Source organism: Pezoporus occidentalis, unplaced genomic scaffold (assembly GCF_034315485.1).
Source record: "Pezoporus occidentalis ecotype Australia unplaced genomic scaffold, CSIRO_AGI_Poc_V1 ctg305, whole genome shotgun sequence".
In the NCBI taxonomy this organism is placed as follows: domain Eukaryota; kingdom Metazoa; phylum Chordata; class Aves; order Psittaciformes; family Psittacidae; genus Pezoporus; species Pezoporus occidentalis.
The window spans coordinates 155,964-178,529 of NW_026914997.1; the positions used below are offsets into that span (position 1 = coordinate 155,964).

General features: G+C 41.9%; 1 protein-coding gene across 3 annotated transcripts; it reads left to right on the forward strand.

Annotated features, from left to right (window-relative positions):
• Positions 1-13,308: 13,308 nt before the first annotated feature.
• Positions 13,309-22,359, forward strand: CDC23 (cell division cycle 23). 3 transcript variants are annotated; one of them, XM_062627728.1, is made up of 16 exons: positions 13,309-13,499; positions 13,571-13,643; positions 14,489-14,626; positions 14,905-14,947; positions 15,298-15,403; positions 15,743-15,875; positions 17,094-17,271; positions 17,360-17,457; positions 17,682-17,763; positions 18,308-18,461; positions 18,597-18,716; positions 19,030-19,105; positions 19,434-19,495; positions 20,320-20,398; positions 20,494-20,613; positions 21,559-22,359. In XM_062627728.1, exons 1-16 carry the CDS (start codon positions 13,387-13,389, stop codon positions 21,727-21,729), a joined length of 1,746 nt encoding a protein of 581 aa, XP_062483712.1. In that variant the 5' UTR covers positions 13,309-13,386; the 3' UTR covers positions 21,730-22,359. The 3 variants fall into 3 exon arrangements, with proteins under 3 accessions (XP_062483712.1, XP_062483711.1, XP_062483713.1); XM_062627727.1 differs by having other exon boundaries at positions 13,311-13,502; XM_062627729.1 differs by lacking the exon at positions 13,571-13,643 and having other exon boundaries at positions 13,375-13,502.
• The last annotated feature ends 207 nt before the right edge of the window (positions 22,360-22,566 follow it).

Consider the following 22,566-nt stretch of genomic DNA (forward strand, 5'->3'; position numbering starts at 1 on the left):
GCCTCTATTTATTTATTCTATAAGTCCCCCATTCCCAGGAGTTTATTGGAGGACCTTATTATATAGGGTTTTTTCTCATATTTCACTTTAATCATAAAAAGGAAGATATCTGAAAGGGGCCTAAAAGGATGCCGCAGAGGGACTCTTCATCAGGGACTGTAGCAATAGGACAAGGTGTGATGGGTTTAAACTGAGACAGGGGAAGTCCAGGTTACATATAAGGAAGAAGTTCTTCCCTGAGGCGCTGGCACAGGTTGCCCAGAGAAGCTGTGGCTGCCCCATCCCTGCCAGTGTTCAAGGCCAGTTGGACACAGGGGCTTCGAGCAACCTGCTGTAGTGGAAGGGGTCCCTGCCCATGGCAGGGGGTTGGAACTGGATGATCTTAAGGTCCTTTCTAACCCAAACCATTCTATGATTCTATAATAATTGACAACAATGGATGCATCTAAAAGAAATTAAACTCTTCCCTCCTCTTTTCTCATACTAAGTCTCCATTCCTTCACGCTTAAAAGAGAACACAAAGTTTGCCTCTATTTTAAAGTGTCTTCAACCAAAGGTCATCTTGATACTGGTAATTGTGCAAAAGTATTCACACTGTAGCCTAGGTAAGTATCTGCAGGTGATAAAAGTTCTAACTTTGGATTACAACTACTTCATGCTTTCAGTTGGTTTAATATACTGGTTTCAAGATTTCTGGATACCACAGCCTATCCAAACTTTACCAAAATCTGTCCTATTGCCCCACCCTTACACAATACTTACTAACTTTATTTCTAAAAGACTAATCTCAGAATACATGCTCTTTCACACAGTATCACCGTCCACCAGACTTAATTTTATGTGTGGGATTAACATAGTAAATGAAAAGAGTGATTTCATGGTCAATAAGCAGCAGAAAGGTTTTATAAGGAAAGCCCAAATACTGGAAAACAGAAAATATGAAGGGTCATTCAGGGTCTGAAGAGAATATATGAATTACTGTGTAACATGAAATAAAAAGAGATGATTTTGATTGGACTTTCTGAAGTCAGTGTACAGAATTGCATCTCTTTTAATAAGCAAAATGTTCCTGAAGCTAAGGATCATCAGTGCTCACTGCACAATGTGATGTCTGGAGGAGTTTTCAGGTAGAAAAAAGAGACAGCCTATTCTAGGAAGAAAACTGACATTCACTCCCTGCGCAGCACCCTACTGCGTGTGAACTTGAAGGTATTGCTCAATCAATCCCAGCTACTGGTTTTAAAATTTATGCCCCTGAAAAATGCAATGCAAAGATCAGCTTCTCTTCATGCAACTTCTATAAAGACAAAGTGCATAACTGCCCCACAACATAAATACGCACCATGGTAAATCTCCAGCTGACAAGCAGCACATTCACCCAAGTTCTCTCCATCAAAAAACCTCAAATCATGGAGGAGGAGGGAGGGGGATGAAAAGAGGAGATTAAAAAAATAGTCCTTCTAGGGAACCATAAAAGTATTTTAACAGACAACACACTATAACAAAGTGTATTAAGGAGGTGTCATGCCTAGCAAGAACTGGTTATCAATTCATGAAACACACACTGACACAAAGAATTGAATTATAACCTCCGACTGCAGACTTCTGTAGTACTTGTCAGATTTGCCTTTTAAATAACCGTACCCCAAACTCTTCACCATGGGCCACCACAATTGATTGCTTTTGGATGTATAGTCCAAAAAACAAGTCACATTATAATAATTCTGAAGGTTGTATCAATGTAATCTACGTAGCTTTCAAATGTTATACAGCACTTTCCTACTGTGTCCTGAAAAAACATGAAGCCATTATTTCTACCCAGTAATAAATCATCTAAGCACTGTAGTACTTTCTATAATGGAAAAGCTACACACTGTATCTTCCATTACCTTCCAGTTTAATTAAATGTTCTTCAAATAAATCTTACGCTTATGCTCTCGTGACATGCTACCAGTGCTGACTTCTCCATTTATAAACTGGCTGGACTCAGGCCAAGCATCCTTGCTTATCATACCTGTCACTCACAGAAAACTCCAGACTCTTAGGAACAGTCCTCTTGGGGTCCTTCTTTGCTAGTTACTAATTTGATATGTCTGTAGACTGAATTAATTATATGAGCTAGGTACCAACAGACTTCTTTTAGCTTGCTTGTTTAGAGCAGCCAAGAGGTTGAAGAAGGACAGGACACCAACATTCCTAGAAGTGAAACTAGTAGAAAAAGTCTGCTTCTAAGCAGAAATACAGGCACTTGATTTAGTTTCAGTTTTCAATTAGGCAGAAAGCATTGGTTCAGGGAGCATGAAATGCCTTCTCTTTGCCTCTGAATATAGAATCTTCTTACTTATCTACCCTGACATTATAATAGCAGTATAGGAAGATGACTTTGGACAATTTTAAAACATGAGTATCCTTCAAATGGCTATGCATTTCTAGTCCACTGAAACATCACAGTGACCTGAATGTGCACAAGTCCATGGGTCCTAATGGAATCCATCCACGAGCCCTGAAGGAGCTGGCAAATGAAGTTGCTAAGCCACTGTCCATCATATATGAAAAATCGTGGCAGTCAGGTGTTCAAGGCCAGGTTGGGCAGAGCCTTGGGCGACATGGTCTAGTGTTAGGCATCCCTGCTCACGGCAGGGGGACTGGAACCAGGTGATCTTAAGGTCCTTTCCAACCCAAACGATTCTACGATTCTATGATTTAAGCTAACCTGTTTTAGTTGAAACGAATAAGAGGAGAATGTATGTGCAAATGTCATCCTTCAGCACATACCAGTGTCTGAGTTAAACTGAAGTTCCTTAATACCCCAACTTCTGTTGACCTGTGGAAAATTAACTGGAAACAAGCAATGCTGTACAAGTCACTGTTAAGACTTTCTAACCCATTATAACGTATCTAGCAGCAGACAACTTAGATGTACAAAATTCTGTTTCAGAGTGGCATTATTCTCAATTAAAGAAAATAAAGTCAATTATGTGCAGAACATACTTTACTAATATTTAACTTCGTTTTCCTCAGGATGTCTAATACGATATACTGTTACATGAAGGAAATAAATTTTGTCTTTGTATTTGATCCACTGACAGCAGAAATCCCTTTTGTAGCAATTTATCAACACAACAGAAATCTACATGGGCACTATTTCATCTTCCCTCAGAATCAGTACAGCTCAGTTAACAAGCCATGGATTTCAATTGAATTACCACAGGTAATAAAAGCCCGTAATCTGGCGTTGATTTTTACTTGGATATTCACAATGTCCTCAGACATTCTTCACTTGAGCAAGGCTTACAAATCATTACGTTAAAGTGAAATTTGAGAAGTCATCACACCTATGCTGAAAAGTTAATTAAAATTAATTTTATCACTACCACAGTAGCACCTAACCTGCTAAAAAAAAAATTAAACAAAAAATTTTAAATGCCATTTAACACCAAGCCTATGAAGCTGAAAGAAAATTAACACATGCACCAATGTATGCTGAAAGTATGAAATGTATGCACCAGGCTGAAAGCTACTTTGCAGATAAGGGCCTGGGAGTCCTGGTGGACACCAAGCCAAACAGAAGCTAGTAGTGTGCCCTTGCCTTCATTAGCTCCACAGAAACTGTTACACAGAAAACAGCCACAACATTCTTTTGCTGAAGAGAAGTTGGTTTTACAGGAGCTATTTAAAGAACTGTTTTTTTTTCTTAATGAAGCATGCAGAAATCATTAACACTGAGGTTCAAAAGAATATCAAATACTGTGTTTTATTTAAAAAGATCAAGTTGATAATGACACCCTTCCTGTTAAATATAGCCTCTCAGTAAGACAGATGCAAAACAGAAAGGCTACTAAGCATTCTGATTTTGTGATACACTGAGCATCAGTACATCAATCAGTGCATTACAATCAGGAGGAGCTGTGAGTACTGGTCATTGATTTATTTTGTAAGGTCAAAGTCACTCCTTCAATTTGTGTAAAATGCTGCTGCCTCAGAAGCAGCCATAAAGGATTGCTGATCACCATAAACCATCCTCCTCTCTTCTCAAATGGAAAATATAGTGAAAAGCCGTGGGGGGGAACGCCTGGACAGACCGAATATCAGTACGGGTTTGCAGAAATTTTTAGTTTCCTGACAGTAAAAACCTGCACTCACTTGCTCAGTAACAAAGCTCTGACACACAAGGAAACTACCAGCAGCTTTGACCTGTTTTACATCCATGCTCAGTTCATAGGGGGAGGGGAGAAGAATTCAATCATTGCATGTTATTAGTTTCTACTTCTTCCTGCCGAAACCTTCAACAGTAATGAAGGGTGCGGTTCTGCCTTCCCACATTCACTTCCGTCATTCTCACGCTGACTCCAGTGGCCCCGCAAAAAAAGCGCCATGGATTTTCCTTCCAATTAGCTCTTTCATTATCATCTATGTGTACAATCATTAGCATCAAAACAAGGATGGAAGGTACAGGACTCACCTTTTCAGCATACAGCAAAGACTTACGTTAGACAGCAATGCCAGTGGAACCAGAGGCTCTAGTATCTCAGTACTGACTGCGCTGCTCATCAACCACAGATTCCTATTGCTCATGTGCAAGATGAAGACCATCACTCAGTATATTGTCTCCAGTCTCTCTTCTTCTCAGTGACTTCCAGAATGCATATCAGCACACTAAACACAATCCAATCAAATTAATCTAGTTCTTAGAAGTCAGTCTAATCATAATTTTTGAAGACTGGTTGAAACAACTGCCACGGTCTCTTGAAAAGGCAAGTCTGTTCTCCACTAAGTTAGGAACCACAGTTTAGCAACAGTCTGAAGGCTCTTGAATAACAGAATCCTGAAGAACCTGCATGGTTCTTTACAGTTTTACTGTGATATCTAGGGGTCCTGGTGGGCAATATGCTATGCAAATGATGCATGCTGGTTTCCCCAGAGCACCTGGCCTATTTATGCATGCATAGCGGATACTACTTTCAAATTCATCAGAAGCTGCAATTGAATATAATCTCCAAAACAGAAAATACATGGCATGAGTCAATGGATTTCTCAGATATAAAGAAGTGATTCAGGCACAGTAAACACTTTTGCTGCGTGACTCCAGGGTCCTCAGAGGCATTTTATATCACTTAATCTCAATTTACCTCCCAGGAAAGCAATTCAGATCTGATCAAGAAGGAGTGGAAAAAAGACGTTACTGACAACATAAAAAAGCCTACTCTGATGTCATGATGCTGTATTACTTGAATCACAGGCAGATTTCCTGGAATTTAGTTTTGAAGTGGGAAAGCAGATGATAAATAGTATTGATAGAAGAACAGCCACCTACTGGGAGTAAAAGGAGAAATTATTTCAGATGACAATTAAGTTGTTATTACAGCTGAAAGTTAAAGAAGCTGAAAGTTAAAGCAGCTTTCCAAAGTGTGCCTTAACATGTTATTTAGGTTCAAAATGTTCCCCATCCCAATTTTGCACATACTGCAAACAAAGAATACAACAGTTCTAACTTGCTCACAGTAGCTTCTGGGTCACAAGACTGTTTTCTATCTCCTTACTTGCAAAAAAGACAATTTACTGTAAACTCACAGATGCCATTACCTGTTCTGATGCAGTTGTTCCAGCACCACCTTTACACAGCAGCACTGACAGAAGTAGCTGTCAGTACTCTGTTACATTATTTTAAGACACTTTTTTCACTATGCTACACAGCATTCCACACAAGGAAACCCAGTGCTTCCTGTGGAGTGGGAATATTATTTGGTTGCCCAAAGCTAGCAGTCTGTGAAAATGAATCAAGAACAAATCACAAGGATTGTTGCAGTGACATGCAAAGGCCTATGCAGTTCTAACAAAACTGAGAATTATTATTAGAGAGATTACCTTAAACATAAAATACTTTAATCACAAAATGAACAGCCTGAAGAAACCCAAGGCTTAATAGTGTTTGGAAAAGATGTCCAAAATGTCTATAGCAATCCATCATTATAAAACCAATGCTTTCAAATAATCCTGCCATGATCAGGATACAAGAACACATACATTTCTGCACTTATACAGATCTCTATGAATAAATCACGAGGAAAAAATAGTTTTTCCTACCAAAACACTGGGTCAACTCCAGCCTGGAGCTGCTTCAATTTGACTGCCAGTTGGTTCCTCTTCTACTCCATAAGCCCCAGCACACAGAAGTTCACACTACAAAACTCTTCACAGCTAGCACTGCCTTCTCACTAGCAGATGAAACACATGGATTCCAAACCATGCAAACTAAGCCCAAACTGCTGCTGCAAAGGACAGTCCCATTCTTCCCATAAACTCTTGTAGCCCTTTTGCCACCCAAGGGAGCAGTCCCATTGTCAGCCCACAAGCTGGACAAGGTGAGTCAGATGAAAGCTGAAGCACTCTTTCACCCAAGATCTTTTTAAAACCAGATCAGTTTCCTAATCCGGTTGATCATGTAATGGTATAAGTGCTACCACCAGTATGACAGAAGTATTTGGAAAAAGCTGCCTCAAGAGGGTGAAGAAGGATCAGGAAACTGCAGTCTGAGCAACGTACCTGTCACTTAAACCCTGATGAAAAAGAGTAAACAATTGTTACACTGAATGATACTATTCTATCATGTTTGTAACAGGCAGTTATAAATTTCCCCTGCAGTATACTGTATCACCACCTGTTACCTATGGGCAAAGCTGTGTCAAACAGCCCGTTCTGCGCTCACTGCTCATGGTGACTTGCTCTCTGCACAGCAGGTGTTGGAGACTGTCCTGGCCAGCACTATGGCTGTGGATCACAGTGCGCCTTTGTCATATGAGATATCCTGCAGTCAATTCCCTGTTCTTGTTATGCAGCAGGCATGATTTACAAGATTAGCAACTGGTATATACAAGACAAGGTGTGTGGGGGGGACGATGATGGGGGGATGCAAAATTACAAACTGAAGATGGAAAAGCCATATTAAAACCCACCCTTTCCATTCTGTCCAAATATTCCAAACACTGACACCTGTTTTTTTTCAGTGCATTCAGCGTCTATTTTTGCCCCAACAAGATCATTTTGGAACTGAACTACAATTACATCTGGTAAAGCTTAGACTTCCATACACTGAAGTTAAACCACTTGTGGTTCTCAAGCTGCACCACTTACCCAGGGAGGCTGGCCTTAAAAAAAAAAGAAAAAAAAAAAAAAAAAAAGGTGCCACTTTTATTCCCAGTGAATTTACTTTGGTCTTAGATATTCCCAGCTTATTAGTTTTTTGATTAGGGGGAACCCCCCCAACATTATAAAGGAACAGATGTTTGTCTGCCTAAGTGTGGACTTAAGTCTTGCAAAAAACACAAAGGAAATATCAAGTAAAGTTCTGGGACAAGTGTTTGGCACTTTAGCAACTAATAATCTCGCTACAGTTAAATCACAAAACCAGACCTTCCATTAACATCAGAGGTTACAAGACAGCTATTCTAGGCCAGGAATTTATCTGCAATTAAGAACCTTTTACAAATGCAAAGAGGAAAGTCTGAGTATGAACAGGCATTTCAGTCACTTTCTAATGAAGCTGCACATCAATTCATTGCTCCAACCAGCTGATTCCTGCAAGAATCTACATATTGATTCTGAACTTGCATTATCTATAAGTTGTACCTATTTGTGCTGCCTAATGTGAGGACAATACAGTTCAAAGAGTTCACTGAACATGCTGGTTAGAATACATCCTGGAGGGTCAGATAAATCAAACTCTTTGCGAACTTTGTTCCAACCAGTTACAGAAATTTGGCAAGAACCCATCGAGTTCTCACAGAGAAAGGATTTTCTTTAAAAATCTGCTGTTGTCACACCAAGACTTTCCAAGATATGATTTTGCAAAAGGCAGGAACTGTTCAAAGATCTTCCGTCAGTGTTAGTGGCAATCTCTGAATTGGTACCACGTGGTAACCTGTGCCTTGTCTTGAAAAAAGAGAAACATCCTGGCCACTACATGGACAGCATACATATGCACATATACCAAAATTCATAGTTCTAAATAAGTTACCTTCAAATTTCACTTGAAATAGGACAATTCAAGTACCCACAAATCAACTAAAGGATAGCCGGTTTAAGAAGATTCATACTACTACTTTACTATTTTTAAACCAAAGGTCACTTAAGGAGGTCTGGCATAATGTACACATGGAACCCAGACAGAAATGTAACTCTCATTTCTGGAAGGAAGAATACCATTAGAAAGAAGAAATACAAAAGGATGCTTGAAAGAAAAGCTCATCTCCATGGGATTAGAAGTACACAAGAGCCACCCTAAACAAATAGAATTAATTCCGTTCTCACTCAGGAACTCAGTAACTGTGTCACAGAGCTGACACAAATTCATGGGTAACCTTTTTGCCTTCTGACAGGCAATCTCCCACCTTTGAGACTATCCACAGTTGGTGAGAATTTATTCCTCAGTCTTGCTGTAAATTAAGTACAAATGGTTTCTCTCACAGCTTAGAGTCACATAGTTTCCAAGCTCTAACCTTAATGACGTGCTGGCAGAAGGTACAAGCAAACAGAGGGGTTGCAGTAACTGTGCTAAATAGAGAATACAACCAATATTAGAAAATTTCTCAGTGTAAAATTATACAAGAACCTGTAATCACAGCTTTACATATATATAGCTTAAAATCATTTGCATATACACAGCTTAAAATCATAACTGTTTTTTAAGCAAGTTTAAAAGCACAGTTTGATAGTATCATGATAAAGAAGTTGAACCCAGAGAATGCAGAAGTCTGGATTTCCTCTGTCATCACATGAAATTCCCTGTATTGGGAAGACACTTGACTTGGTAGAGGCCACTTACACAGATTTCACTGGGCATTAGCTGTACAGCTGAAAATTTTAACTTTGGGGAAAAAAAAAAGAAACAAAACAGAAAAAAAAGAAAAACAAACCAACGTTTAAAGTCTACACAAGCCATTTGTACAATGAACACAATTCCCCCCCGCTCTGACGTTCACTGCTTTTTTTACCGTGTTTCTATGTTCTGGTACTAGAGACAGTCTCACCCTGGTAGCTCTGCAGTGACATGGTGAACAACCTCCTGCTCTTCCAACAGCACCAGTTACGACAGACAAGTTAATCTGGATTTCCCAAAGATGTTACCAGGTTTCCTGCAGTGGATTTAATTAGGCCCCTGCTCTAAAAGCCAGCCCTGGGTGTCACTTAAAATATGCATCTCTTAAACAACGGAATGACAGGAAGAATGATGAGTTCTCATTATGAAGCAAGTCTAGAGCAATTGAATTACTGGACTCTAGCTATCATTAAGTGCCCTTTTGTCCTTTTCTTATGCCTGTAAGACAGAGCCCAAAGCGCCACCTTCTGCTGAATAGCGGGAGCCACAAAACCCAATTTCAGCAGCTGGTGACCTACTGCAGTGATAGATATTCACACACTCAAATCCATCTGGTTAGGCACCAAAAAATGAACATGTTTTCTCACTGAGAAGCTCAGTATGTCAGAGCTTTCTGAGCTCCTGCTCTTCCAGCAGAACAATCATATGAACAGCTAGAGCAACGCTGCCCCAGTGGCACACATCAGGAACCTGACATAAAGGATATGTTACTTAGATTTCAGCAAGCGTCCGACTAAGTAGAACTTTGTGCATTCTTGCAGAAGGCTCCATATTTCCTTTTGAAATCTCACAGAGCGCCTGAAGCATATCGTCACAGCTTCCAGAAGGAAAATAGCATGCAGTAGTCAGTGGGCCCAAAAGATGGACAGACTAACAAAATGACTTCACAGGCCTCACATACATCAAAATAATTTACAAAAAAAACACCCCAAACAAACAAACCAGTCATTGTATGACTGCAAAATATGAACATCCTTAAGTTAAAACAATGTAATTATCGAACAAACATCAAATGCAAATTTAGGAGTACAGAACAGCCCACTCTAACAGCTGATACCCAAGTATGTATAAAAATACCCATGTACTAATGAGACTGTAAAGACAACGAAAGTTTATCTTCAGATCAAAAACCAAAACCTGAGTCTCTGTTCATCTGTATTTGGGGACAGGGCAAGGAGAGGGAATGGGGAATGAGTCAGGCATTTTGTGTATTAACTAGACCCATCTTTGCAGTAACAAGAATAACAAAGAATTTTTTATTGGCATTTTGGATATATGGGCTGGCAGAGTAAGGGAAGTATTTTATATTACAGCTTCAACCAAACTTGTAACATATGGCTAAAATTAAGACAGAAAAAAAAACCATGAAATACTAAAATCAGACTTCAAACAATGGACCAATTCACTTTGCCTATTTGAAAGACCAAAAAACCTATAAATAACCCATTATTTCCCAAATAAACTGGGCTGTTCCTATTGCTGTCAACCTTTGTAGGACAACCTTGATTTCAGCAGACTGCTCCAGATCAACAGTCTGGAGACTGCTCCAGAACAACACAGTCACAACCTAGAAACTGTCACAATAATCAACAAACCGAAAGCTGGTGGTAACCTTAGAATTTAAACTGAATTCAGTGTTAGAGGAAGTAGTGACATTAGTGGCTCACAAAACCACAACTAAGCCAAAACCTTTCTTTGTGATACAAAAGAATCAAGTAGGGAGACATGGTGCTAATCAGTGACACTTATTGCCAACAGACTTGCAGCAGATTCAAACACTAGATCCTCTGATTCAAGTCACTTCTGTAATAAAAGAAGTGATAGTGAAGGCTACTTTCATGATACAGACAATATACTTCCCTTACCATCAGAAAAAGAGAAAAAAAAGAACCTGCAAATGGTGTACAAAATGAGTTTTAACAGTATTTTTTCCTAATTCCTCTTTTAAAAGAGAGTTAAAGCTGACATTCTGATACTGGAAAGAGCACAATGGTGTAGTATTATTTTTCTGAAAAAGCCTAAAAAGTTGTGGAGCAAAATGATCTCAAAACAAGCGCTTAAATTTCTGTACTATTAGAAAAAAAAAAAAAATCAAAACAAAAAAACAACCAAACAAACAAACAAAAAAACCACCCCAAGAGTTAAATCCCATTCCACTGTAATTCCAGTTAAGTACCCAAAGCATCACAGGGAAAAATGCCACAAGAAAATAAACAAATGACAAAATTAAAAAGATGATACTGGTTTAAAAGTAAAAGCTTGAGTGAGTGGTATTAGGACTAATTCTACTTCGTGTTTTTAAATTATGATGTTCAGCACAGGAGGTAGGCAGTGAAACTTTCTAATGAGACTAAATTAGGAGGTGTTATCAACACAGAGGCAAATTGAAATACTCCATTAAGAAACAATCAGATGACCCTGAAGACTAGAACCCCGAGGACGACCCTGCTAATGGTATTTCTGCTATCGGCTGAGAACTGATCAACTAGAAACAAGAAAGGCCCGTGATTCTTTATCTCAGAATGATTATGATGCTGCAGTGCTATTGGCCTTGCCTCCCCAGCTTTCATCCAACAGCAGGCATCGCCAGTCTAAGACTCAAGCCAGATAAATTTTGATTACATAAAGAAAAGGGAAAATTCAAACACTAAGTCAGAAATGGGTGAGATTTTCAGCTGTGCTGAACGGGAAGGGCCCTCCCAAAAGTGTCCTTACGGCACAAACCGCTGCTCAGACTCCACCAAAGGATCTCTCTTCCAGTCTTCTCCAGGCCTTTTTCCTCCTCACTACAGCGTCAACACACCACAGTGCTGGTCCTCAGTCTCCAGCACTCCGTATAGACACCTGTTAAAGAAAGGCAAGGATGTACCTCAGTGAAAGACAAAAAGCCCACACAGTTAATAACGTTCGGCATGTCAAAGGCTAGGGCAAACTCTGTAAGAATGAAGAAAGGCAAAGTACAGAAAAGAGGAGCGGGGAGGCCGGCACCAAGGTACCCCCTACCCCTCCAGAAAGGAAAGGAGCATTGGGAGCCCCTCCACTTCGTGTAACCCAGCCCACCTCGTTGCACTGGAAACCCCCTCTCCGTCCCACGGGACATACTTCCCGCCAACACCTCGGGCCCTGGAAACCGCACCGGGAGTGCCCACTTCTCGGGAAGGAGTAGGGCCGGGACCCGGAACCGCTCCTCAGACTGGGCGCCAAACTCCCACGGGAGCCGAAGAGAGGCGGAGAGCGCCGACCCGAGGAGGAAAGAGCCGAGCAGGAAAGCGACGAACCGAGACGAGGGCGGTCTGACAGAGCCAGAGGGCAGAGACGCAAAGAGCTGAGGAGGGCAGCGCCGGACAGAGCCGACACGGAAAGAGCCGAGGCGGACACAGGAGTGAAGTAGGCACTTAAGATTTCCAGGCCTATGGCTAGCAGAAGGCAAAAAGAGCATGGTCCTCTTGTTTTATAAACACTTTCTCCCAGCCGGTCCAAAAGCAGATCTGGCATCAACTGCGAAAGAAATCCCCTGCCTCCCCTTCCTAATCACGTGGCCAACTACACATGCAGTGCCTGATCTGCATTTGAACAAGAATTTGTACTGGGACATTATACACAGTTCCAACGTTTATCAAGATCATTTATTAATTCTGTGTGGGAGGAATGATTTTCTTTTAATCAACAAACACAAAACGCTGTCAAAAGAGGTCTTTCCTTTGTTCTTTTGTACAATATTATCCTTCGTAAACTGACACGTGAAACGACACACTTCAGGAGAGACAAGAGCAGACCTCTAACCTCTTCTGACAGGTAACCTTCAGTTGCATTTAGATAAGAAATTTTATTTTAACGTAAAAAAAAAACACCAACAACAACAAAAAAAAAGCAAAACAAAACAACAACAAAACAAACAAAAAAAAAAAACAAAAAAAAAAACAACAAAAAAACAAGGCAGACAGAGCCGAGTCGGAAAGAACCGAGGCTGACAGAGTCGGACAGATTCGAATAGAAAAGCGCCTGATAGCGCCGAGGCGTAAACAGCCGGACCGGCCGGAGCTTATTGAGGCGCTGCACCCATAGCAACGGGCGGAACGAGCCTGACCCCGCGTCTTTCGCTCCCCCTTCAGCCTGGCTCGGTGCCGGAGCGCAGCTGTACCGGCGACGGCGAGTCAGAGCACCAGTTAGCCAGTCAGAGCACCAGTTAGCCAGTCAGAGCACCAGTTAGCCAGTCAGAGCACCAGTTAGCCAATCAGAGCACCAGTTAGCCAATCAGAGCACCAGTTAGCCAGTCAGAGCACCAGTTAGCCAATCAGAGCACCAGTTAGGCAGTCAGAGCACCAGTTAGCCAATCAGAGCACCAGTTAGGCAGTCAGAGCACCAGTTAGCCAGTCAGGCTTTTAGGATTCAGCGCGTCTGTTTGATTGGCAACGAGCCTTTTCGAGCTCAGCCAAAGAGAATGCTGCGTCTACGGTGCTGAAGGGTACTCAGTGTGTGGGGCTGTGATTGGCTGGGAGCGCTCCGGTGCAATGGCGGCAGCGGGGCTTTCTGGAGGCGACTTCTCGGACCTGCGGGAGATTAAGAAGCAGCTGCTGTGCGTGGCGGAGCGGAGCCGCGAGCGAGGGCTGCAGCACAGCGGCAAGTGGTGAGAGCCGCGCGGGCGGGCGCGCCTCGGGCCTGCGGGCTCCGCTTCAACCGTTTTTCCCCTCGCAGGGCCTCCGAGCTCGCCTTTGCCTTGGATCCGCTGCCGTTGAGCGAGCTGCCGCCGCCGCCTGCGCTCACAGAGGTACGGCCGGAGCGGGCCGCTGCCGCCCCAAGAACCGGCACCCGCGGGCTAGCTGGGCAGGGCGGACCGCCGCCGTGGGAGCGCTTTGAGGCTCGGTGGGGGGGACACGACACGGTGCGGTTGATGCAGTGCTGCCCGTTGATTTTGCCTGCAGCACCGGGTTAAAACCGCGACCGCGATCACTTCAAAATCCCGCGCAGGAAGGAGGGGGCTCCGGGCGCTGGTGGTTGTGCAGAGCTTTGTTCCATAGCGGGGCAGACAGAGCTGAGCGTGCTTTCCCGGATTTGAGGTGTTCCGTTTGATGTGTGGCTGTCCTTATAACATGGTTCTTTCTAAGCAAAGCTTGAAATTATGCTACTTAATTTTGGGGTTTATTTGTTTTTACCAAGGCCAAAATTTATTGTAGTACAAATTACGTCGTGCCTTTAACTCGTGCTCTTTAGGATACTTTAGGATACAGAAGATAAAAATTGTATCTCTGTCCCTGTGTTCTTAGGTGTGCAGGTGGGCTTTTAGGTACGTGCCTGTTTTGTCAAGTTATAGCAGTGTGACACATCGCAAGTGCATTTCAGAGCACTTAATACTATTTGCTATGGAATTCCTAAGTAGGTAGTTTCACTGTGTATTTTAGATGTTTCTAATTAGTCTGTTCATGTTATTTGAGATCTAGGAATCTGATCATGTGAGGGAATAGAGGTACTTTCCTGATTGTCCTCAAACCATCTTTGAGGATGAATAAACATTTTTAGCTTCCAGAGCGATTTCATTGATCTTTTGTAACCACGTAATTGTCCTAAAGCATGTCAGAGCTTCTGAGGTCTTACAGCTCTTCTGTGTCCCTGCAGGAGGATGCTCGTGATCTGGATGCCTACACATTAGCCAAGTCTTACTTTGATCTAAAGGAATATGACAGGGCTGCCTATTTTCTACGGGGATGCAAGAGTCAGAAAGCTTACTTCTTGTATATGTACTCTAGATACCTGGTAAGACAGAAGGGAAGATCGCCTTTTCACACCAAATTCCTCTGCTGCCCACCCCTCTCTGGCATACCTTCTTTTTTTTTTTTTTTCCCTTTTCTGTTCTGAATGAGCACCCAGAATTCCCAGTTACATGCCTGGGGGAAGCAGGATAGGACTGTTCTTTTTAGGACCATGGTGTTTGTGAAGGCTCAGTTTAAGTTCACGTGCTGCTGCTGGCATTGCAGTGGGCGTAAGGAATATACTGTTATGATGTAATTTTGGGTTTCCTCTCTTTTCCACAGTCAGGGGAAAAGAAGAAGGATGATGAGACAGTGGATAGTTTGGGTAAGTCTCTGGTGTCAAGAAACACAAGACAATATATTGAAGTTTCAGGTAATGCCTTTTCATGTAAATCACCTTATCTGTGTGGCTTTCCCCTCTCAGTTTTTTGATAATAAAACTGAAATAGTATAACATGATTTCTTTCATTCTTTCTCAATTCATTGGCTTAATACAGGTTACAGATTTTCATTTATTAGCTCTTCTGTTAAAGCAGATGATCAGATTAAGTGATTTTCTTCTAAAAAGAGGAAGCCTTCAGGTCATGTCACTGATGACTCTGAATATAGCCTGGACTTTGTGATTGCTGTGGTAGGACTCTGGATTGAAACCTAGTTGACTTTCTCTTCATGCAGGACCTCTGGAAAAAGGACAGGTGAAAAATGAAGCTCTACGAGAATTGCGAGTTGAGCTTAGCAAGAAACACAAGGCACGGGAATTGGATGGATTTGGCCTTTATCTGTAAGTGCATGCATTTGTAATATATTTAAATGAACTTATACTGAAAGAGGGTGGATTTAGATTGGATATTGGGAAGAATTTTCTTCCCTGTGAAGGTGGTGAGGCACTGGCACAGGTTGCCCAGAGAAGCTGTGGCTACCCCATCCCTGGTAATGTTCAAGGCCAGGTTGGACACAGGGGCTTGGAGCAAGCTGCTCTAGTGGAAGGGGTCCGTGCCTGTGGCAGGGGCTTGGAACTAAATGAGCTTCAAGGTTCCTTCCAACCCAAGCCCATCCATGATTCTGTTTGTGTGAACATGCAGTGTTGTGATTCTGATTAACTTGATAACTTTATTTACAGGTACGGTGTCGTGCTGCGGAAACTGGACCTGGGGAAAGAAGCCATAGATGTGTTTGTTGAAGCTACCCATGTCTTACCTTTGCATTGGGGAGCCTGGCTGGAACTTTGCAACTTGATTACAGATAAAGAGATGGTAAAACTTGGGAGATATCAAGATGTGGTAATAAATTCCAGAGTTTAACACGATTCAGTAACCATTGATTCAGTTGCAACAAGACTGATATCAGCCACTGCTTTATTCTGTTAGACTATCAGGCAAAGCAATCCAAGATTGTAAATGATGTTGTTAAAGCCTCTTTTTCTTCAATTGCTTGTCATGCTGTAGTTTGAGAATCTTTATGCAGGCAGGGCTGACTTCCTTTCATTCACTCACAAAGTGGTTTAAGAAATGGCGCGTTCACATATTCTGAAGCATTTGTCAGCAGGCTTATTGCCCTGTCACATGAAGCACGTGGAGGAGATCCTCCTGAAGTACTTTTCTAAGATAACTTTGGTTTTCGTTTTGTTTTTCTTCCCTGAATCTGGTTCTAGTTCCACAGTTATTGAGCACTTTGGTGGCCTGGAAGGGTGTGTAGAATCCCTGCTTTTAAAACTAATATAGTAACATGGGTGTTCCCTTTGTAAAATACAATTCATCTCCTATGTGTTACTTTGTATGAAAGAACTGAACTTTGATATAAAACCAAAATAGGTTACTTTTCTTTGCACATGGGACTTTTTGACTCCTGGAATTCTTCAGTCAGTTCTGGCTGGCGGAATATTTAACAAAGTAGAGGTGGCACAGAAGAGATTGGTAAAAGGGAAATGTATTTTTGATGAGAGTATCTTCACTTAGATTATCAAAAAACAGTGATATGATATTGATGCTCAAACGTGGGAAGAGCCTTTGAAGGACTTTGAATTTAATGGAAAAACAAGGCCAATGGCTGAATCGAAAGCCAGGTGCTGTCAGATTTGAGGACAATTTATTCACTTGTTAATCAAATGAAATAGCTTCAGTTATGCAGTTTCAGCAGTCATGTGGACAGATGCAGAGTGACTAAATAGAATTTTGTGGTCCATGTTGTACTGGTTTTTAGACTGAATGTCTTAATGCTCCTTTTCTGTTTCAATATTGTTAACTTAGACATTATTTTGTCTTTCCTGTGGAAGAGCCTGATATTAATTCCTGGTCCTAATACTGATCTTTTGTAGCTGCTGTTATGGTATAAGAAAGCGGTTGCAGGAAAGCCTCCTACCTCAAGACCATCTGCTAAATTATGGGAGGGAAGATAACGGATTCTTTGCCTCAGGTGGTTCTTGGAATACTACTGATTGTCATCTCTTCCTCCTCTTCTTTGGTTCTCGCTAGTTGAAGTTCCTGTCGTTGCCAGATACATGGATGAAAGAGTTCTTTCTTGCACACATTTATACAGAGCTGCAGCTGATAGAGGAGGCTCTGCAGAAGTACCAGAGTCTCATTGATGCAGGATTTTCCAAAAGCACTTATATCATCTCTCAGATTGCAGTTGCCTACCACAATATCCGAGGTCAGTGACACTTACTAACCAGGAGGAATAAGCCTCTTAATGCCAACTTAGCATTTCTAGTTATTGTTCTGTGTCTGCTGTTCTTCAGATATTGACAAAGCTTTATCCATCTTTAATGAGCTAAGGAAACAAGATCCTTACAGGATAGAAAACATGGACACTTTCTCCAACTTGCTATATGTAAGGGTAAGCCCTCTTTCTAATGTCTGTCCATAATGATGGTATCTTCAGAGATGTTTTAAACACTGGCAAAGCAGCTGGTGCTATCTAGCTTCTGAATATAGGCTTTTGACTTATGCTTTCTGCTTCACAGCTCCATGGACAGATACAGTGTGTACATTGCTAATTGCCAGCTTATCTTTGAAACAGTAACATGTTGCTTTTCTAATCTCTCTTGTTTGTTTCACTAGAGCATGAAGCCTGAGTTGAGCTATCTGGCTCACAATCTCTGTGAGATAGACAAGTACCGTGTGGAGACCTGCTGCGTAATTGGTGAGAGCCAGCTCTTTCACATGTCTTGATTATGCTGTGTGCAAGCTGTGTGAGGAAAGCTTGTGGAAAATGGATTAAACAGCAAGGCTGTCAAAACTACTTTGTGAATGTGGACCAAATGACAGAGCACCCTTTTTCTTTGCTCTGCTCTGTAAGAGCTGCTGTAGTACTCTCAGTGCAGAAAGGAGCTGAAGAAATCATTATGAAGACCAGTGTAGCTGATAAACCCTTTATAGTCTTGAAACTCCATGGAAATAATTGTGTGCCTGGACCAAAAAATTAATTTGTTAAATGATGACATGAGTTTTAAGGACAAGGGGTTGGGATCTTGATTGATGCAACTGGAAAAGGATTGAGCAGAACACTGGAGAACAGACTGCTATTAGGTCTCTTGAGGTTTTAGTCACATCTGCCTTTAATGGGACTCTTTATAATTTAAGCTGGGAGGTGGTCGATCATACCTCTTCCATCTCTTTTCTACTTCTCTGTTGAGTTTTTTTGTTTGTGTGTTTGAGGTTTTTAAATATTGTTACTTTTGCTTTAGGGAATTATTACAGTTTGCGTTCCCAGCATGAAAAAGCAGCCCTCTATTTCCAGAGGGCCTTGAAACTGAATCCTCGTTATCTGGGAGCATGGACTCTTATGGGACATGAGTATATGGAAATGAAGAACACATCTGCAGCTATCCAGGCTTATAGGTATCACTTGTGTACTGCACAAAATGGTGTGTGAATCTGCATACATAAGGATTGAAGTAATGTCTTTGTTATTTGGTAGCCTTTTGCTGAACTGTGTCTTTGTATTTATTCTGACTGATTCATCTCCTTTGACAGACATGCAATAGAGGTGAACAAAAGGGACTACAGAGCATGGTATGGCTTGGGGCAAACCTACGAAATCCTGAAAATGCCATTTTACTGTCTTTATTACTACCGACGGGCCCACCAGCTCAGGTAAGGTTCCAAATGGACCCATGTTGCTACTAGCTAAGAAATTTACATATAGGAACCAAGTTGGGGGAGGAAGAGTAACATCAATACTATGTGGCTTGTGCAGTCTCACTATTCCAAACCCTTTTAGTTGCATTAGTTAACAGTTAACAAAGGCTTTGTCAATTAAATGCTGAGGAATGCTGGTCAGGAGTGTAAGTGATGTTTTATATGAGAGGGGATGACAGGCACTGCTATGTCTAGATTTCCCCCACTACCCCATCCTGAGATCAGCTGGTTGTCCATTAAGATGCATTTAGGAATTGCTCTTTTACAGACCAAATGATTCTCGTATGCTGGTTGCTCTAGGAGAATGCTATGAGAAACTCAATCAGTTGGTGGAAGCTAAAAAGGTGAGTGAGAACTGATGTTTGGAGGAGGACGTTAGGATGTCTCCCAGGACACTAGGAGGAGTTATAGCACAATTGTGTGGCTGGTGCCACTGTAAATGCACTGGGCATGTTGCTAGGAGCTTATTGGAACAGTTTGTGTGGTGCTTACAATGGGATAAGTTCTGCTGCAATGTAACTAGAGCTGCTGATAAATAAAAAGGGTCCTCTACAGATGGCATGTGCCCCTTTGCTGGACAGCCATGTAGTTTTCTGTTTCTAACCTGCTTGCATGAGTCATGAGCTGGAGTCACTTTTGTGGTGTGCTTGACTGACTCTCCTTCCTCGGCAGTGCTATTGGAGAGCTTATGCTGTAGGAGATGTGGAGAAAATGGCACTGGTGAAATTAGCAAAGTGAGTATGTTTTGTCACTGAACTGGCAATACTATGTTAAATGCAACTTGCACTTTGATATCTAATGATACGATACTAAATGTAAAACGAGGAGCTGCTGTTAGGTGCTATTAGTAGCTCTGTAATAACTGCTACTGTTAGGTCTGTAGTGACTGCTAATTCTGTGTCCAGCTTTAGCTTCCAGTCCCTCTTGGGTTAACTAGAGAGAATCGTAGTGTGGGTTGGAAGGGACCCCTGAATCCTGAAGTGTTTTGATCAGGCAATTGTATTTGTTGTATTGAAACTTAAAGCAATCTCTGATAGTAGATGATGTGCAAAATTGTAGATTGATTTATGTTTTTATTATTATCTCCCTCCCCACATTATGTGGTTGTGACCCTGGGAGAGGGTTTAATGTGAAATAAATATGAACATTGTGACATCGCCACTAATATTTTGAGGGAGATAAAGTAACATAAAGTGTTAAAAATGAAGGGGAAGGAAAAGGGGAAGTAGAGGGTGAAGCTGCTCTACAAAGACTTCTGGGATATAGTGGGGGAAGAAGGAGCACTAAAGGAAATGTGACAGACTAAGCAAAGGTCCCTGCTTTGGTTGTCACTGCTTCTGGCAGTTAGGACCTGACTGGCTGCTTCCTGTTCATGTAAATGTTCTTAAGCTGGGTCATCTGCTTCCATGAGGGGCAGTACCTGGTGCATGTCATGCAGATTCTGAAGGAAAAGACCTGGCTTTAGACTGAGTCAGGGCAAGTAGGTACTTTCTTGTAGACCAGGAAGGTCTTCAACAGTGCTGTCTTGTTCCAATGGCCTGTTTTCTTCCTTTTCTAGGCTGCATGAACAGCTGAATGAATCTGAACAGGCAGCTCAGTGCTATATCAAATACATCCAGGATATCTATTCCTGTGGGGTAAGATGGTATCTTGGGAATAAAAGAAGTAAACATGGTATAGAGCTAGCCTGGAGGGCACTCACAGATGATGGGTTTTACCCCCCTCACTGCAGGAGATAGTGGAACACCTGGAGGTCAGCACTGCCTTCCGTTACCTGGCCCAGTACTACTTCAAGTGTAAGCTCTGGGATGAAGCCTCCGCTTGTGCTCAGAAGTGCTGTGCATTCAATGATGTGAGTAGTTGCTCAGTCTTAATCATAGAATGGTTTGGGTTGGAAAGGACCTTAAGATCATCCAGTTCCAACCCCCTGCTATGGGCAGGGACACCTCACACTAGACCATGTCACCCAAGGCTCTGTCCATCTTTGGTGTTTCTTTCTTAGGGGAACCATGACCTTGATTTTTTTTCTCCCCCGTGAGCAGAAGGGATCCTTTATTGAGTGAATGAGGGCTGTCTGCCGTGCAGGTCATATCCTAAGTGGTGGTGCTGTATACCTGATCACTAATGCTGCTTATGATTGACTAAAGTCATGGAATGTGGTGTAGATGGTAAAATTGAACCATGTCTCGTTGGTGTTTAATAAGTAAAAGAATTTGAGGCTCCATTTGGCAGTCTTAAGACTACTGAAAATCTTGGTTTGAGGAGGTGGTTAAATGCTCACAGATTCCACATGCTGTGTAATGATGGTACTCACATAACTTTTTTTTTTTCTCATTTTCTGTGTGTAGACAGTGCATAGTTTATAGTAGTGCTTATGTTTGTATGTGACTGATTCTGAGATGTTTGTAAGTGTGCACTTGCAGACACTGGCCATGAGTGCAGGGTGCATGGCCTGTGCTTAGCAAAGCTGTCTGGAACTCTAGAGAATCTGAATTCAACTGATTTGAAGCTTTTCCAATCCACTTTTTGCTGGAATATTTAGGCAGCTTCAGTGGTTGATGGTGCCACTGTCTGAAATACCAAAGTGACATGCAAATTAGGTGGGTAAAGGGAGGAAAGGCTTTAAAGTTAAATTCCGTAACATTTTTAAATAGCAGAAGAAATTAGGATGGTTTTTATAGCTTGCAGAGATACAGAATGACAAAGTACTGTAACTTACACTGGTTACCTACCGAATTTGACCCAGAAACTACCCATCCATAGGTGTATTGTTTTGGTTTTTACAAATCCTTTTCAGACTAGAGAAGAAGGGAAGGCCCTGCTGCGGCAGATCTTACAGCTCCGCAACCAAGGAGAAACATCATCCACAGATATTGCTGCTCCTTTTTTCCTCCCTGCGTCCCTGTCAGCAAACAACACTCCCACACGTCGTGTCTCTCCACTCAATCTGTCTTCTGTAACACCATGAACAATGCTGATACTTCTGTGTGTTGAATGAGACCTTACAGATTTCTTTCCAGTGAAACCTGGACATTCATTATTGCCATGAGGGTGAGGAGTTACTAGAGCTCACAGCTGAAGACGGATGCGCCCCACCAGACAAAGGTGCAGCCTATGTCAAAAGTGCCTGTGCTGAGACATGAGAACTGCTGTGCTTCTCACCTGGTCATTCCAGTCAGAGGGCAGAATGTTTCAATGTGCAGGACCACTCCTAACTGAGGGACCAGAAAAAACTTGTCTGCTTGAGTTAAAATGTATTTGAAGTTTGGTTCTGCTGTGTTACCTCTAGTCTTTACTGAACTTCTTTGGATGACCTTTTGGTGGTATCATTGCCATCTATGTTGGGAACTGTTGCCTGCCTACTTAATGACTTTTAATTGTCTTGAACTACACAGATGTTTCACTGAAGCAGTAGATACGGGCACTTAGGTATAGTGCCATGTCTATGTGTCAGTACTGACAGATGTCAGAGGAATTCCAAGTAGCTGTAGGTGACAGCTGCTTGTCTTTCTGTCTGTGGATCTGACATACTTTGGCTTTCAGTATAAAAGCAGCCCCTGGGATAACACCATTAAAAACTGATGGTTAAATTACTGTCCTTGGGCTTTCATGTGTACTGTTGCAAATGAAACTGAATGAGCTGTAAGGGACCACTTTGTTCTGGATTGCCGCATCTTGTGAACAGGATGTAATAGGGGATTCCTCCCCTCCAGTGCTGCTGTTTGTCCCTGGTCACGCAGTTTAAATTGTGCACTACAGCCATGACCACAAATTAACGACTACCATAAACAAGAGTACAGTGCTC